General features: G+C 42.7%; 1 protein-coding gene across 2 annotated transcripts in view; it reads right to left on the reverse strand.

The window, feature by feature from the left end:
* LOC122792214 (protein argonaute-1) overlaps positions 1-18,367 on the reverse strand; it is a 1,920,205-nt gene that overhangs the window by 82,467 nt on the left and 1,819,371 nt on the right. For both annotated transcript variants that reach the window (XM_044059955.1, XM_044059956.1), the window contains one exon: positions 13,799-13,998. In XM_044059955.1, the coding sequence (XP_043915890.1) occupies positions 13,799-13,998 (200 nt within the window). The remainder of the gene's footprint in view (positions 1-13,798; positions 13,999-18,367) is intronic.

Consider the following 18,367-nt stretch of genomic DNA (forward strand, 5'->3'; position numbering starts at 1 on the left):
TTGATCATTATAAGTAAAAACTAAGAGCTCTCATAAAATCATCCAAGGCAAATTTTGAGAGAAAAATCGCCAAGGACTCTAAAGACAATCATAAGGCCTTCTTTAGCTATGTTAGAAACCTAGGAGGAAACTCCCAGATATGCTCAGAATTAGTTCAAAATGATGTGAAAATTACTGAACCTACACACATTGCCAACATACTGGCTGACAGGTTCAGTGCAAACGTCTCCCCTCCCCAAAAGGAGATATCTATTCCAGAGGATTGTAGCCCCCAAACATCTCCAACGCCCAGGTGAGAACTGCCCTCACTAAGGCAAAAACACAGCATCCATGGGACGGATGGTGTCCCCGGCTGTGTGCTTCATGAACTCAACGAGGAATTAAACCCACAGTTAGGACAGCTGTTTAATCTTAGCCTCACCTCAGGATCATTACCCAAGGAGTGGCGCCTGGCGACTGTGGTCCCACTTCATAAGGCGGTGCCTCCACAGACCCTGGAAATTACCGCCCCATTAGCTTGACAAGCCTTATCTGCAAAGCCATGGAGAGGATCATAATGGAACTCATAAATAAAGACATAGGGAACTTGCAGACTTTGGATCCAACCCAGTTTGGCTTTGTCAAAGGCAGATCCTGCCTCTTAAACTTGGTTGACTTTTTGAGACAGTCACCAAGGCCATTGATGAGGAAAGGCAGTCCATACAGCCTACCTCGACCTGGCAAAGGCCTTGACACAATACCCCACTCAGGTATCATCGAAAAACTCATCAGCTTGAATGTAAACCCATACATCACAAGATGGGTTGCAAACTGGCTAAGTGACAGAACCCACAGGGTCAGAGTTGCTGGAGCCATGTCAGACTCAAAGCCTGTCACAAGTGGTGTCCCACAGGCTCAGTCCTGGGTCCACTCTTGTTCGGCATCTACTTTTCTGAAGTACAAGCAAACACAGGAGGGTTATGGCTGACAAAGTTTGCAGATGACTGCAAACTGGGCGCCATAGTCGAAAACACATCTGACACAGATATCCTCCAGAAGGGCCTCACAGAAACGGATAACTGGTGCCAGAGCCATGGCCTGAAGTTAAACGCCAAAAAATGCATAGTCATACCCTTCGGGAAAAACAAGGTTACCCCTAGCTACCATATAGGTGGCAATCCACTGAGCACAGAAAAAGTCATCAGAGATCTGGGGACCCAGGATGACAGTAGCCTTTCGTTTGACACTCATGTTGCTAAAGTAGTTAGGAAAACCTTCTATATCACCCACCTGATCATGAAGGGATTCACATCTAGATCAAGGGAGGTCATCATCCCCCTGTACTCATCACTCATTAGACCTATGATTGAGTACAATGCCCCATTTGGAATGTATCTGACCAGACACCTGCTGCAGCTTGAAAGGCCCCAAAAGTTCCTCACCAAAAGGATAAAGGGTCTCAAAAATATGTCTTATGCTGCCCGACTGAAAGAACTCCAGCTCTATTCAGTCTCATACCGCTTGCTCAGAGGTGACCTGTGCCTGACATACAAGGCCATGTCAAACCCAGATTTGATGAATATGCTTCACCTCAAAAAATTTAGATCCCTCAGAACCACGAGGGCGGGAGACTTAAACCTTGACACGGTTATAAATAGAACGTGCTGGAGGGACAGATTCATCACCCAGAGACTCCCTATGCTGTGGAACAAAATCCCGGTACATGTGAGGCAAAGCACCTCTCTGGCCTTGTTCAAGAGGAATCTTGACCAATGGATGGGAGATTGCAGATATACCCCAGGGATTACTTCAGTGTCACTGCTTGACAGAGGCACAGCAAAATGATAGGCATAGTTTTTATTCAAACTAAAGGGGTGGCGAAAGCCACATAACTATGGGCTAGGCTTATAAATGCCCTTGGGCAGATAGCCTAGTATGAACCTATGAACCTATGAAGAAATACAATTGTTAACTTTTACTGACATCGGTCTGGAGCAAGAAAAAGTTTCCCCAACGGGGTACTTAGCTTTATTGAAGACTTCTGAGATTTTCGAAATTGAATTTCAGAACCGGAGTCGGCCGACCGGCACTTGCGAACTGCTTTTGCTTCGGGCACCGCGCAGCAAGAAAGACTGAAGAAAATGGCGTTGGCTGCATCTTTTATACCCCTGGCGCACTGACGTCAGGGAAGAGGCAACAGCAACCGACGTCGGACCTAGACTTTGGAATTGTGGCTGACTGCGGGTAGCCTGCCAGCGGGATAACCCAAGTGTAATGACTGCAACAGTGAAACACGATGAACATCATCCACTGTTGCCAGAGCCAGAGGGAAGTCACCACAATAACCTTGAGAGATTCCTTCTGAATATTCAACAGTAGCCTAGATGACACCCTATTGAAATTTTGGCATTCAAAATGCAGAGTGCCAACAAGCTAAAAATAAAAGACTGAAAACACAGGAGAAGCGTGAATCTCAAAAATTGCTCATCTCAAACTTCTTTTTGCAAGGGGAGCAATCCTCCCTACACCCCCTGAACCCATATATACCAACTGTGAGACTGAGATACCTTGGACAAAAGGGAATATTCCAAGAAATGGGATCTCAGACTTTGCATATGTAAGTCTGTTCTGCCAGTCTCCCTATTTTGGGACTCACTTTAGTGGGTCCTGACATTTTACAGGAACACTCCTGTCCATGGAAGACAGATAGGCCCTCTTGCATGCAGTCCTGGAGCAGAATTTTGCCAGCCGATTGTTCAGAGAGGTGGCTAAAGGTCTACTTGAACTCCTCACAGATGGATCAAATCTTGGAAGATCCCCTCATCTAGTTTCCATTTGCAAGGGTCTGTCTATCCTGCTCACCTTATTTGTCACAGTTTTACTCTGATGGAATGTAGGAAGCCTGTAGAATAGACTGTGGTGTAAAGTTATAACCCATGCTATCATGGCTAGTCTGCATAGAGGTAAGACCTGGATCCCCCTTGCTTGCTTATGTACCACAGGTGATTCAGAGAGCTGTGTGCCTAGATAACAGCAAGCATATCTTATATTTATGCGCTTGTCAGTCTTTTTTGTCTCAGATACCCTACACTTTTACTTCCTTTGTTACTGTTCCCCCAAAGTAAAGTCTGAAGCATCTTTGCTGGCTGACTGCTTTGAGGCAGGGGAGAGAAAGGGAGACCTGATTTCACAGGTACTTGATGTCTCAAAGTGACTTCTCTTCAGAAATCCCAGAACTGAAATCTGAAAAGATAATGGGTGTTGGTGCTGGGACCAAACAGATTTCAGATACTACTGTATCCTTCTCATGTGGAGTCTTACCACAGGTATCATGAGGATCATAGATGCCATGATACTCAGAATCCTGAGGTATTCCTTTGTAGTGACCTAAGTCTGAGTTGGAAACATCCAAAATAGATCTAAATATAGATCTATTTTTCCCTGTGTAAGAATAGCTCTTTGCACTAAAAATGTCTAGTACAAATCCCAATAACACAATCTTGTGTGAAGGAATCAAAAAGGACTTTTGACTGTTCTCTTGGGATCCCAGCCTGAATAAGAGACTTCTCACCAACAAAGAGACTTGTTACTTTGAACGAGACTCTGCAAAGATAAGCAAGTTGTCTAAACATGGAAAAATGAGGATACCATGTAGCCTACAATGGGTGATAATTGGAGATAGACACTTTGTAAACACTAAGAGTAGTGGATAGCCCAAAGAGCAAGAATGGACTAATAATGTGATACAGGCACACACAAAACCTTAAATGCCCGAAGTCTGAATGGACTGGAATATGATAATTAGCTTTTAAAGCTAAGGTTATCAAGAAAAGGAAATGAAGACAAAGGGGTAACAGGTTGTGAAGTGAAAACATGTTGAACTTGGGCACTATTAAAAACTGGTTTAGGAAAGAAAGGTCTAGAACTGCTCTCCAAGCATTTTCTTTCTTTGGCACCAGAAACATTCTATAATAAAACCCTCTTCCCAAACAGTAAGGAGGAATTATTTTCTATTTCCTCCCTGTAAAAGTATGTGCCACAGGACATGCACAGAGGAGTTTGGTCTGGTGGATGTGGATTAATTCCCTGGAAAGGACAGATTACTCCCCACTGCCATCTCTAACCATACTGAATCTGTGTCATAACCTATTTGTCTGAAACAATCTGTTGTCAAAGACAGAAATGGAAATTCAGACTTTCTGGAAAGGATGAGGAAATGTTAGGGTATTTGAAGGGGGGGGGGGTTCCTTACATAGTCATTTTGACTTATTTGACTGTCCTTTGCTGGGGAGTGTCCGATTTCCTTTTGGAACCTCCCTGGCATTGTTTTTTTTTTTTTAATGACTGCTTACCAGCATTTTTGAGACCATGTTGTTCATTTCCAAAATTGGACAAGAGAGCAGAAAATCCCTTGGAAAATTTAGAGAAGAAAGGCTGAAAAATCTGTGAGATTCGCTGTATCAGTTTCTTTCTCTCATATCACATTTACACATTTTTTGATAAACTAAAAAAAAATCTCTAAGAAAATGTGAATTTAAAATCTCATTTTTACGTCTTCTGAGATGGGAACCTTCTTCTGATGGTCTCTCAAGCAAAACATGCTCCTGGGTGGAAGAAGCCAGAAACCAGAATCAAGCTAAGGAGAAAGGCTCACAAAGCAAAGTCTTAAAGTATCAAGGCACCAGATGAGATCCAAGTCATAGTCCAGGCAATAATAGTTGGTGAAGGTGTGAAATAATGACCAGTTGACTGCAGCACAAATGTCTGCAATGGAGATATGTTTGAAGCAAAAAGGATAAGCCACCATTCAGGGGTGTGGCCTTTGTCAGCATTTCCCAATGGGCATTTCATCACCTAAACTGAAACAATGCAGCTCATCCCTCTCAACTGTCCTGATTTCCGCAGAATGTCCAGATTTTGCATTGTATTTTTGGTCTGTTCCTAATAGAGTTTGTGTTTTTTCTGGCAAATAAAGTACAGTTTTGTACCTACCATAAATGTAGATGTTCGAGGATCCACATTGCTGCAGTCCTAACTATTGGGTAGTCCGCTGTCCAGTCGGCCCGAATACCAAAGTATATGGCTGACGTCGGTCAGGGCGCATTAGACTGACGTCAGTACGTCAGGGCACTAATGCGCATGACCGACGTCATATCCTCAGTCTTTTCTTGCCCCAGATGTCAGAAGACCCTGAAAAGCTAAGGCCAAAACCAAAAATTCCAAACATACCTGCACCAAAAATATGTACAATATATACAAAATTACCAGAATATAACCTCACCTACACAACCACCCTTAAACACAGAGGGGAAGGAGGGAGGGTAAATTGGACTGCAGCAATGTGGATCCTCGAACATCTACATTTATGGTAGGTACAAAACTGTACTATGTTCTTCATTCCACATTGCTGCAGTCCTAACTATTGGGTAGAATCCCAAAGCAGAGGTAAGGGAGGCTGGCAAATCATAAGGAAGCAGGAACTGACAACATGCCTTGCAAAATAGCTGTGGCAAAACCAGCCCTAGACTTAGAGTAGAGAGGAAGGTGATAATGCTTAGAGAAAGTATGCACTGAACTCCAAGTAGCTGCCTCCAAAATATCCTTAGTGGCCACCCCTTAGAAATGCTGTAGAAGTGGCAGTAGCCCTAGTGGAATGAGGCCTAATTCCAGCTGGAATCTCCTTGCCATGATGGGAATAACAAAATGCAATGCAAAACCCAATCCACCTAGAAATAGTTTGTTTTGACACAGGCTTGCCCTGCGAACCCAAAGCAAAAGAAACAAACAACTGCTGAGACTGCCTAAAATCCTTAGTCCTGCTCAAATAATAACGCAATTGCCTGTGTACATCTAAAGTGTGCAAAATCTTTTCCCCTTTATTTTGGGGATCTGCATAAAAAGTAGGCAAATGAATAGTTTGGTTTAAAGCCACACTAGAAACCACCTTAGGCATAAAGGAAGGATTAGTGCGTAAAGATACCCTATCCTTATGAAAAATCAGAAAGGCCTCTACCGCCATAAGGGCCTGCAACTCAGAACCCCTTCTTGCAGAAGTAATGGCCAAAAAAAAAGCAGTCTTCCATGAAAAATATTTCAATTCAGCAGTAGCCGAGGCTCAAAAGGTTGTAGAGTAAGTTTCTCCAACACAAAATTGAGATCCCAAGCAGGAGTAGGAGCTCTACGTGGGGGTCTTATATTCTTTGCCCCTCTAAGAAATTGCTTGAACAAAGGATGCGAAAACAATGGTGGGTCACAATCATAGTGAGCTGAAATTGCTGCAGCATGAATCTTAATGGAAGAGAAAGACAAACCTTTGTCCAATAACTCAGTAAGATATTGAAGAGCCACACTCAAATTAGGCTCAGAAATCTCCAAATTGTTTGCTGCACTCCAAAATAAAAATCTCTTCCATTTTTCTGCGTACACTTTCCTTGTACTAGGTCTTTTGGCTTCCATAATCACATTTAAAACTTGTTGAGGAAGTTGAGACCTGCTGTCTTTCAAAACAGAATATGCCAGGCTGTTAGATGAAGAAATTGAAGCTTGACATTGAGCAGGTGACCGTCCCTCTGAGACAACAGGTGTGGAACCAAGGGTAAAGGCCATGGAGGCTTCCTTACCAGACTCCTCAGTAATGGGTACCAGTGCTGCCGAGGCCAATCTGGAGCTATTAAAATCATCCTTGGCTTGTCTTGTCTGACCTTTAGAAGCACCTTTGGGAGAAGAGGCAGAGGTGGAAAAGCATACACATGAAGATTTTTCCAACTGAAAGAAAGAGCATCCACTTTCCAAGCTGTGTGATGAAACCTCTTTGTGCAAAACTTTGGCAGCTGGTGGTTTAGTGGAGAAGCGAACAGATCTATGTCTGGAGTTCCCCATGACACTGTCAATTTTGAAATACATGAAGATCCAGTTTCCACTCGTGGGGATCCATGATTTGTCTGCTTAACACATCTGCTAAGGAGTTCTGTGCTCCGGCAGAAACCTTGCCTGAAGAGTTAGTTGCAAGCTGAGCGCAGTCTCCCATAAAATCATTGCTTGCCTGCACAACGGGTAAGAATGTGTTCCCCCTTGTTTGTTGATGTACCACATGACAGTTGTGTTGTCTGTTAGAATCAACACCTGCCCTGGAAGAAGTAACTCCTTGAAAGCCATTAATGCAAACTGGACTGCTAACATCTCTTTCATGTTGATATGTAGATGCTGTAGTCTGGCAGGCCACTTGTCTTGTATCCACTTTCCATTTAGATGAGCTCCCCAAGCAATGTCTGAGGCATCTGTCGTTAGAATCTGACTCGCCTCTGGCCGGGTCACAGAGAGTCCCTTGTTTAGGTGACATTCCTGAGCCCACCACAAAAATTCCTTTTGAATGCAAGGTATTATTTGAATGACAGTGTCCAAATCCTGGCAGTGCTGTGTCCATACATTTTGAGATACCATTGCAGCTTCCTCATATGCAGTTTGGCATTGGGAAGCACCAGAATACAAGATGCCATGAACCCTAAGGCTTGAAGGACTGCCCTTGCAGTCAGCCCGGACTGAAGAGATAGTTGATGGAAGTAACTGGAAAGATTCTTTTGTTTGTCCGGGGTTAAAAAGGCCATCTGGGCTGCTGTATTCAGTCTCACACCCAGAAAGCACATGTCTTGAGAGGGTACTAGACTGGACTTTATTTCGCTCACAGAATACCCTAGGCATCTTAGCACTGCTATGACATAATCCAAATGCTGTAGAAGGTCTTCCTTTTCTTGAGCTAGAATCAGGCAGTCGTCCAAGTAAGGATAGATTTGAATTCCTTTTAGCCTGAAGTAAGCTATCACTGGAGCCAGAACCTTTGTGAATACTCTGGGCAGTGGATAAGCCAAAGGGCAATGCAGAGAACTGATAATGAGAATTTCCAGCTCGAAAACGCAGATACTTCCTGCAACTTAGTCTTATAGGCACATGAAGGTAAGCTTCCTTGAGATCTAAAGTTACCATCCAGTGATCCTTGCCCAGCAGAGGTAAAAGCTGTTGTAACGTCAACATTTTGAACTTGGGAATGTCCAGATAAGTGTTGAGGATAGATAAATCCAAAATTGGCCTCCACGTGTTCCCCTTCTTCGGTACTAGGAACAGGCGAGAATAAAATCCTAGGCCCCTTTCTGGCACAGGAACTGGCTGAATGGCCCCTATGTGGAGCAACAGAGAAATTTGCTTGTGAGCCTCTTGTCTTTGTAGAGGAGGAATGTCTGGCATGCCTTTGAAAGGAGGCATGGTATGGAAATAAAACCTGTAACCGTGGTGAATGATATCCAGAACCCATCTGTCTTGGGTAATTAAATCCCAATTTTCTTTGAAAAGAGACAGCCTTCCTCCCAAAGGAGCTGCCAGGCGAGAATGTACTGGCAGCTGAAATGGCAGGTCATTGGGTCTGCTTACGAAAGGACTGACCCCTGCCCTCACCAGAAGTCTGAGCAGGGGAACTCCCTGTCCTAGGCCTAAAAGAACCTTGAGCTCTGCCCCTACCACGTCTAGACCTACCCCTAGACTGGGAATCATAAGCAGGATAAGTCCATCCCTTAGTAGGCCAATTTCTACTAAACTTCGGAGGCTGCACCTGCAAAAAATCCTTAACAGTTTGCATAGACTTAGCCTTGTCCTCCATTTTCTTTAAGACGGCTTCCACAGGTGAACCAAACAACACATCAGACTGCAAAGGAGCATCCAAAATCCTTGTTTTAACATGCTCAGCTAAATTCTGATCTCTCAACCAGGCATGCCTACGAAGAACAGAACCAGTGGCAGCCACCCTCGAGGAGGCCTGCACAGCATCAAAACCACATTGCAAGGAATGTTTACCCACCTGTTCAGACACATGAACTAAATCCTGCAACTCTTTACACTCAATACCTTCTGCCAGAGCATCCACCTTAGATTTCAATTGTGAAAGGAGATAATTCTGATATTTTAACATGTGAAACTGACAATTCAACGCCCTCATGGCTAAAGTGGAAGAAGTATACACTTTCTTTCCCCATCTATCCAAAGCCCTTGCCTCTTTATCAGGAGGAACAGGATTTTTAACAACAGAGGCCTTCACACCTTTAGGCCCCTGAGAGACAGTTTCGGGTCTGCCCTAGGACTCTTAAAAGATACTTATGAGCTTCAGGCACCCTATAGTACCTATCCGGTTTAACTGGGGCAGGAGGCAAAGAATCAGGATTGAGGGAAGCCTCTGCAAAACATCTTCCACCACATTCAGAACAGGAGGTATAGCTAAAGGCCTATGCTGGGGTAAAAACAAGAATTCCCTAAGCCTCTTCCTGGAATCAGAGAAATCTTGACCTTCCCATTTAAAATGCTCCCTCATGGAATGCAGAGTCTCTGAAAATGAAAAATCCTCAGGAGGAGAAGCTGAAGGAGTAGAATCATCCACATCAGAATCAGAATAAGGAGGATACTCCTGCAAGTCTTCAGAAGACTCAGAAGCCTCCGAACATTGCTCAAAACTCTCAAACTCAGGTTCCACCCTAGGCCTCTTATCAGGAGGGGGCATAGAACCTCTAATCATAGTAATCAAATCCTCTGCCATTTTAAGCATATGTTTCTTAGGCAAAGACCCTGAAGCACTAGGAGAAATGCCCACTGAAGTTAAACTTGGCCTGCCTCTCAAAGAAGCCTTGGAAACAGAAGGGGAGGCTCTAACCACCTTAGGAAGAGAGGGAAGAACAGCCACCTGAGAAGCCCCCTCAGCCTGGCCTACTTCCTGCGAGGATACATCCTGTAACAGTAAAGTCTCTCCCTGAGACTCCAAAGAAACACCTGGCAAAACCTCCGGCTCCACTGAGCCTTCTAAAGATCCGACGTCTGGGACTGTCGGTTCTTCCACTCTAGGCTTTGCTGCTTTGTCCTTGCGCTTTTGGCAAGCGGGCGTCGGAGCCTCCGGCGGCATTTTATAATTACAACGCTTCCCAAAAACTAACCTGGCACAGTCTAACCTTCTCTTAATAGTGCGTTTGTTAAATCTAGCACAAGAGCGGCATCCAACAACGTCGTGCTCAGGCCCTAAACAAGGTATACACAAAGTATGGTAATCCCTATGAGGTATCTGTTTCCCACAAGAAATACAGTTATTCACTTTTTCTGACATCCGGTTAAATACTGAGGCAAGAAAAAAACAAAATATTCCCCAACGGGGTACTTAGCCAACTTTGATTCGGTCTGAAACTCTGACTTCAGAAACTTTCAGAACGCCAACCTGCCCTCGCAAAATTGCTTCTGCATCGGACCATGCGGCAAAAAAGACGGAGGATATGACGTCGGTCATGCGCATTAGTACCCTGACGTACTGACGTCAGTCTAATGCGCCCTGACCGACGTCAGCCATATACTTTGGTATTCGGGCCGACTGGACAGCGGACTACCCAATAGTTAGGACTGCAGCAATGTGGAATGAAGAACATCTGAAGTCTCTAAATAATGACACATCTGAGTTTCAGACCTAATATTGTTCGGAAAATGCATGCTTACACAAAACCTGTTCTAGCAACTTTCTATGTTTACAACAGGAATATTCAATTTTCTGTATGTTGGGATCTGGCAGAAATGCCAGTTTCAAATCTCTCATCATCTGCAGCTCCCCTTCAAATACAGGTCTAGTATTTTTTGACAACTGTCACAGATTTAGACTTTCTACAACAGACCAATTTTCCCCTGAAACTGTGTGACAGCTGTCATGTGGCTCATGTTTTCACTTCTTCCTAATACCTAGTTCCACACCTCAATTAGCCCATATAATCGGTATTTGTTCGAGGTGTGGACATCAGCTGTATCTGTCCCTACTACATTCTCTGACTTCATGTCTGGCTGCATACACCTGTATCTATATGTGGCTCTGTTTCAAAGTCATTTATTAAAGCATTTATTGGGATACAGTAAAACACAGTCAACTGTTTCACTATCCTCTTCACAGTCCAAATGAACGAATGGCACCTGAAAATGGTACTCTATTGGCCCTATCTAGACTTGAATGTCCAAGGCAAGTAATGCGCCTCTCCAACAACTTCAAACTTACTAATTACATCTGATGTAGTATCCCTCTTAGCAAAGGTTTCTTTAACTTGTACCAGCACATGGTAGGCCCTTGTGAAAATCTGGAGAAGGTGCAGTTTCAAGATAACCCATCACTGTCATAATGCTTTCTATTACGCCCCTCATATGACACCCCCACAAGAGTTAACTAGAAGAATCAGGAGCATCTTTGATTCTAATCACAGTCTGGTGTTGTGAAATGGAGATGATCAGGGAGAAGACCAGCAAAACTGATACTAGTGAATAAATTGGACAGTACGATGCATCAATCACATTTGTGAACTACGGATTTGCAAGAAAAAGTGGCAGAGAATACCTGGATTTTTGACTTTGTTAAACTTGTCGGTAGGCTGCATTACATATACCCCATTTTATGTCAATATTTAAGAGAACACTAAAGTGAATTTTTGTTCTTAGTATATGTATAAAATATTTCATGATATAAAAACTGCATGTTATTTTGTAACGCAGATTTGTACAGTCAAGAAGGGTATTTCAGATGTGGTGAGGAGCAATTTCAGTGACTGCTGTGTGTGTCAAACTGAACAAATAATTTTTTAGTTGTAAGAAATATAGGCTTTACATTAATGCTGTCATCTTGGGCTGCTGGGTGGGAGTAGCATGTACAAGTATACAGATTACATGTTGAATTAATACAATACATTTTATTTTTTTACAGGGGTAAACCAGTCAGAGGTGTCCTCTTTCCCCTTTATTTGCTTTATAGTTATTCTCACTGGCAAAGAAAATAAGAGACTTAAAAATTCAAGGATATAATTGGTATGCCAATCAAGAAAAGTTATTTGCTTGCAGATATTTTGTACATGATAAATCCAAAAAGGACCCCCCTGCCTGGTTCCTCTTTTCATAGACAACTTATCAGAAAGGAACTCTCTTAATTTAATTCCTGTCTCCAATTCTTCAGTATCCCTCTAAATAACCTTACAGGACATTTTGAGACAGTTTTCAGGCTTATAAAACAAAGACCACAGCCGTAATTTGTGTACCCACACACAAATTGGCTTAGCAATACCCATATTTATGAGGACAAATTTAGGAGTATGGATTAAAAAAGGCTTCTGTTATGGGAGCTTAGGATATGTGGGAAAAGACTAAAAAGATGAGAAAAATCCTGAGGAACTTAAAGCTTGTGTTTATGGATAAGAAGATACAAGCAGTAGAAACGCTTTTAGTCCCTCTAATTTTGTACATAGGTCTTGGATATTTTTAACAGCCAGAGAAGTTGTGGACATTTTTTTTTTGCTTAAACACCTTTACTGAATTATCATTTAAGACACAGGCACACGTACCATTAATAGAAAAGAAAACGGAAACGGACCGCATTAAATTTTTCATTTACACATATTGCACACATTACATACATTTTCTACCTTTATAACTGTCTTTTAGTCCAACATTCCATACATTGCTCAATTCCTGCCTTCTGATTAAGGCCTGCAGTTTGTCAGAATCAAGAATTTTCCTTAAGTAAAAATGTTTTAAGTTGTGAAAATGAAAAGGAATTGGTCACTGAAAGCATTACTTCTAAAAATGGAGGCAAGTATTAATAGTTGTGTTTAGCAAACAGAAATATACTTGTCCACCGGTGGGTATAATGCATTTCTGTGTGATTTTGGTATCCCGGGTTTAGGAAAGGATTCAAATAATCATAAGGCTAGCTAATATGGTAAAGTAAAAGCTTACACAGAGTATCTATTCCTAGGAGGAAAGTAGAGAGATGGGCATGCCTACTACACATTCTAGTGATAATGGCATACAGCATTACCCTCCACTAATTGGAAAAGTGACTAAGTATATGCTTAGGGGGTGAGAAGATACAAGTATTCATTTACTTCGTATCTCCTACCGAGAAAAAAAAAACAATAATATTCTAAAGGTATTTCCACTTCCACAGCTACTACCTGTGGAATTTCAAGAATCGGTCTTTAGACTCCTGTGAGCAGGCTCCTATCCCCCAAAGCTGTTTACTGGGCAGTCTTAAAAGTGACTAAGTCATTGCTCTGTTTCCATGCTTAGGAATAGAATTTAGTTTATGTTAATAGCCAAGGAAAAGGGGACACTGCATTCTGGGTCAGGGGAACTTTTATTAACTGTCATCACTGTGGATTATCAGTCATGTTACTATAATTTAATCGTACAGCAAGCAACAAAGCCAACTGTAAATCACAGTTACAATAACCTTGACTCATTTCTAAACCTCGAATTGTGACAGCAAAGGTGGATACCTTACTTATATCATTTAGTCAGCAGACAACTGCTAACTCACGGCATCATGGCAGTGCAGCCTCACTAACCCTCCCTGATGGATTTCAAAGGCCTATTTGTACTACATATGCTGCAAGATATCTTACTGAAGAGCAGGTAAGGTCTCATGCTTGGGGAAAATGACAGTATCAATAACTGCAAAGATAGCACTGGAAGAGTGCTAGGACATCTGAATTCAGGAAAAGAGTACACTTGAGATTTTGTTGCCTGGGTACAAAACACTGCACTTTAAGATGAAAAGCAATGCATTACAGGGTTGCTCATGTTTCTTTACCATGCAACCTCATCTCAAAGGACTTCACTAAAAATTATGACCACTTTAGTTAATTATTATTCCTGAATGGACATCAAGATAAACTTTTTTTTCCAACAAGCAACACAGAATACAGACAACTAACTATTCACCAATTCCATGGAAAAACATACAGAAGAAAATACAGACGTTGTTCACAAAAAATACCTGTCATGTTCTTTGTCAACTAGGTGGTATCTTGCTCTGAATGCTACCAATCTGGCATAGTAAGCTGGTGCAGGGATGGAGACGGAGCGTGTGCAGCGGACATATGTATGACACAACTGGTAGGTCAATATCTGCAACTCATCTGCAGTAAACCGGTTATCATCCCACAGAACATAGTAATGTGAAGGCCTGCTTGTACCCTGGGGAGAAAACAACTTATAAGCATAGCACTGATATGCAACCATTTTTTTTCTTAATAGTGAAAGAATTTCAAAAGAATTGATCCAACACTGCAAAGCATACTACTACAGGTCCACTTAAACAAAATCAAAAACCAAACAACTTTATATTGCATATATGCAAAAAAAAAAAAAACAAAACAAACAAATTACAAATGTTTCAGTTAAACCAACATTCACAAGTAGAAAAAACAACGTTATGTACTTAGCATAATGTTCCACCTGTGTTGTCCATTTACATTCTTCCTCAACCATTGGGCTCGGAACTGACCCTCAGATCACACTTGGCCATTATTTTAGTTCATGGCCACTAAAAACCTCGAACTCCAACCGTGCCCACAATGCATCAACCACTAACATACCTCAGATCCTGTTTGCTGGTATACATAATGTAAGAAATATTATCATAGTATTTCTGACAGAAGTCGTTATTATCTGGAGCTCAACATAAGGAACAATGGTTCTTCCAGAAATCAATTGTGAAAGAGGCTGGGGGTTGGTGGGAAGGGAGTTGAGAAAGAATGAAAATGGACAACACAGATGGAACATTATAGTGAGCACATCACTTCTTTATCGGACGTTCTCAAGTTTCATTCATTCCTCAATCACTGAGACAGAGTCCCTAGCTACCTGAAATCGCGAGTGGAGTCTAAGGAAGGATATTCCTGATGACAGTTGAGCCAAAGGCTGTTTTTTCCCCTCAAGACCAGATCCAGGTTTGTAATGAATAATAGAGATATGAGGATTGGCCCAAGTTGCAACTGGACATGTCGCCCATGGAATCCCTAAATAAAAACACTGAAGAAGTTGCCATGGACCTAGTTGGACAGGCTCAATGTTTTTGGGTAAGAACAGACCCAACTTGTTGTAGACAAATGATATGCTATCAGTCAGCCATCTGGCTAAAGTTACCTTTGCAACTGATTTACCTAATTTAGAATTTGCAAAGGAAATAATTGATCCGTCTTTCTAATTTATTTTGTTCTATGCATGTAAAAAAGTAATTGTCTGCTAACATGCAATAGGTACAACATATATTCATCTCTGCTTGCAAAATTTGGAAAAGTAGCTGACTCCAGACAAGTGGAGTACCTCAGGGTTCAGTCCTGGGACCTCTCTTGTTTGGCATCTACTTCTCTGAAGTACAGGCCAACACTAAGGGACTCTGGCTAACAAAGTTCGCAGATGACTGCAAACTGGGAGCCATTACTGAATCCCCAAATGATGTGGATGCTCTACAAAAGGGCCTTACAGAAACAGATGCTTGGTGCCAGAGCCATGGGCTCAAGCTCAATGCTAAGAAATGTATAGTTATCCCGTTTGGGGAAAAAACATGCACTCGTGAAATACCACATAGGTGGCAGTACACTAAACACCGAAAGTGTGATAAGAGACTTAGGGACACAGGTGGACAGTGGTCTCACCTTCAGTACCACATCGCCACAACAGTCAGGAAATCCTTCTATGTGGCACACCTCATCACTAAGGGCTTTTCATCCAGAAAAAAATAGGTCATTGTCCCACTGTACTCATCCCTCATTAGACCTATTATAGAATACAATGCCCCATTTGGTATGTACCTCTCAAGACATCTGCAACAACTGGAAAGGCCGCAGAAATACCTCACTAAAAGAATCACAGGCCTAAATCAGATGCCCTATGCTGACCGCCTTAAAAAACTCCAGCTATATTCTGTCGCATATAGTCTACTCCAAGGCGATCTCTGCTTAACAAACAAGGCCATGTCAAACCCAGAGCTGTTCGACATGCTACACAAAGAAATCCCATCCCTCAGAGCCACATGCTCCAGGGATCTAAATCTTGTCATCACAATAAACAAAACATGCTGCAGGGATAGGTTCCTGACCCAGAGACTCCTCAGACTCTGGAATAGACTGCCCATACATGTCAAGCAGAGCACCTCTTTGGCCCTCTTTAAAAGGAACCTTGATGATTGGATGGGAGAAAGGAAATTCACCCCGGGGATCACGTCAGTCGCCCTGCTAGACAGAGGTCCAGGGAAGTGAATAGTGCGGGAAGAAATAGCCAGGGAATTGTTATGACTAGGCTTGTATAGGCCCTAGGGCCGATAGCCTAGTACCAGCCTATGAACCTATGAACTGGCAGATTAATGGACTGGTTGATGTTGGATTCTGACACCACCTTAGGAAGGAAAGGTCTGGTTTGTAAATATACTCCATCCCTATGAAAAATCACGTAGGGAGGTTTAGAAGATGATGCTTAAAGTTCTGAAATTCTTCCAGCAGAGGTGATAGCTACCAGAAAGTCTTCCCAGTCAAAAACTTTTTGCTGCTGGTTCAAATGGATAACGAATCAGGGCCTGCAGTACCAAATTTAAGTCCCATGGCACAGTTGTATCTTTATAATGAGGTCTCAAATGGTACCGCTTAAGAAGGCCTTACAAAGTTTAGATGAAGCCAGGGCAGTAGCCAAAAACTCAAGGACACTGTACAAAGGCTGAAAAGGGGTCAATGCATTTCTGAAGCACCCAAGACACAAACCTCTTCCATTTACTTCTGTAAAGTTTTCTTGTAGAAGCTTTACAGGAAGCTAAAATTATATGACATACAGGGCATGAGAGCATGGGTTGTCTGGCTATTAACGGAAGTGGAGAATCCATGCTGTCAGCTTTAGGTTTGAGATATCCAGGTGAATCACACCTGTTTGAGACATGAGGGTCTGGATTCGGATCAAAAATCAAAGGTTGGGAAATTAGGTAAGGCCAAAGAAAGGGGGAATCAAATCTGTTAAGGCTAGTAAGGTGCAATGAAGCTAACTCTGCTTTTCAACCGGAAAGCTTTCTGCAGAAATATGGGGATCAAGGGAGTTGGGGGATATGCAGAGAGGACACCGGGGGGCCAATCATATAGTAGAGTCTCTCTCTGTGATTCTCCCAGTAGGGGGGGGGGATTAGGGCAAAGCTGCTGCTGCACTTGTTCAGGGGAGATGCAGAGAGATCGCAAGGCTGGCCCCAATGGCGAAAAATTATTTCTGCCACCTTCATGTTGAGATGCCACTCGTGAGGTAGCAGTAAGGACCTGCACAATTTGTCTGCTATTACATTGGACTTCCCTGGAACGTGCATTGCTATCAGAAAACAGTTGGATGAGATGGCCATTGTCACACTCTGAGAGCTTCTCAACACAAGGGCCAAGACCTGGTTCCTCCTTGTTTGCTGATGTACCAAACTGCTGATATACTGTGTCTGAACTGCAATTGTCCCGAAAGGGAGAGTTGTCTTGGAAGGCTTGCAGTGCTAACAGCACTGCTCTCAGTTCCAGGACACTGATATGCATATTGGCCTCTTCAAGGGACCAAGTACCTTGGACCATTTTCCCCAGGAAGTGCCACTCCCACCCAATCTGGGATGCATCCGTGGTCCTGATGGCCTGGGGCTGATGGAGAATTGAAAGGACAGCGTTGCAGAACCTGATCTGTTTGAATCCACCAACAAAGTTATTGTTTGCATGCCTGGGTGATTCTTATTTTGGGCTGGCATGTGTTGGTAAAGAACAGACGATGGAGTTGGTAACATCTACTGAAGAATTCTCATGTAGAGTGTTGTTAGAGGAGCAAGGACTATAGCTGCAGACATTGATCCCAAGGTTTGTAGAATCAATCAGGTTGAGATTGTGGTATTGTGAATTATTTTTTTTGACCTGGAATCTGATTGTTTGTACTCTTGAGAAAGGAAGAGAAGCAGTCACTGATACAGTGTTGAAAATTGCTCCTATGAATTCTAATGTTTGAGACGGTTCTAACTGATATTTGTTGTAATTTATGGTCATCTCCAGATGGGAGCAAATCTGCAGAACCTGATATCATGCTTTTATTAGTAGATGCCTGGTCGAGGCGGTAATGAGCCAGTCGTCCAGGTATGAAAGTACTCAGAATCCTTGCAGTCTGAAGTGAGCTGCTACCACTGCAATGCATTTGGGGAACACCCTGGGGGCTGTAGTAAGGCCAAAGGGCAGTGCCCTGAACTGGTAATGACTGGCTCCCAGACAGAAGCGTAAATACCTTCTGGATTGTCTGTTCATTTTTATGTGATACTACACATCCTGAAGGTCTACCGAGCACATCCAGTCATCCTTGCACAAGAAGGGCAGAATGGACTGAACCGTGACCATCCGAAACCTTTGCATGTCGAACTCATTTGTTCAAATTGCCAAGATCCAAAATCAGTCTCTAGTCCCATGTTTTCTTTGGCACACTAAAAAGAATCTTGAGTAAGTTCCAGATTCTATCTGGTCTGGTGAGACCTCTTGCATGATTTTTTTCTAGCAGCTTTTGTTACTTCTAGCACTGC

This window comes from Protopterus annectens, chromosome 1.part2 (assembly GCF_019279795.1).
Source record: "Protopterus annectens isolate FY-2018-M chromosome 1.part2, PAN1.0, whole genome shotgun sequence".
Lineage (NCBI taxonomy): Eukaryota > Metazoa > Chordata > Ceratodontiformes > Protopteridae > Protopterus > Protopterus annectens.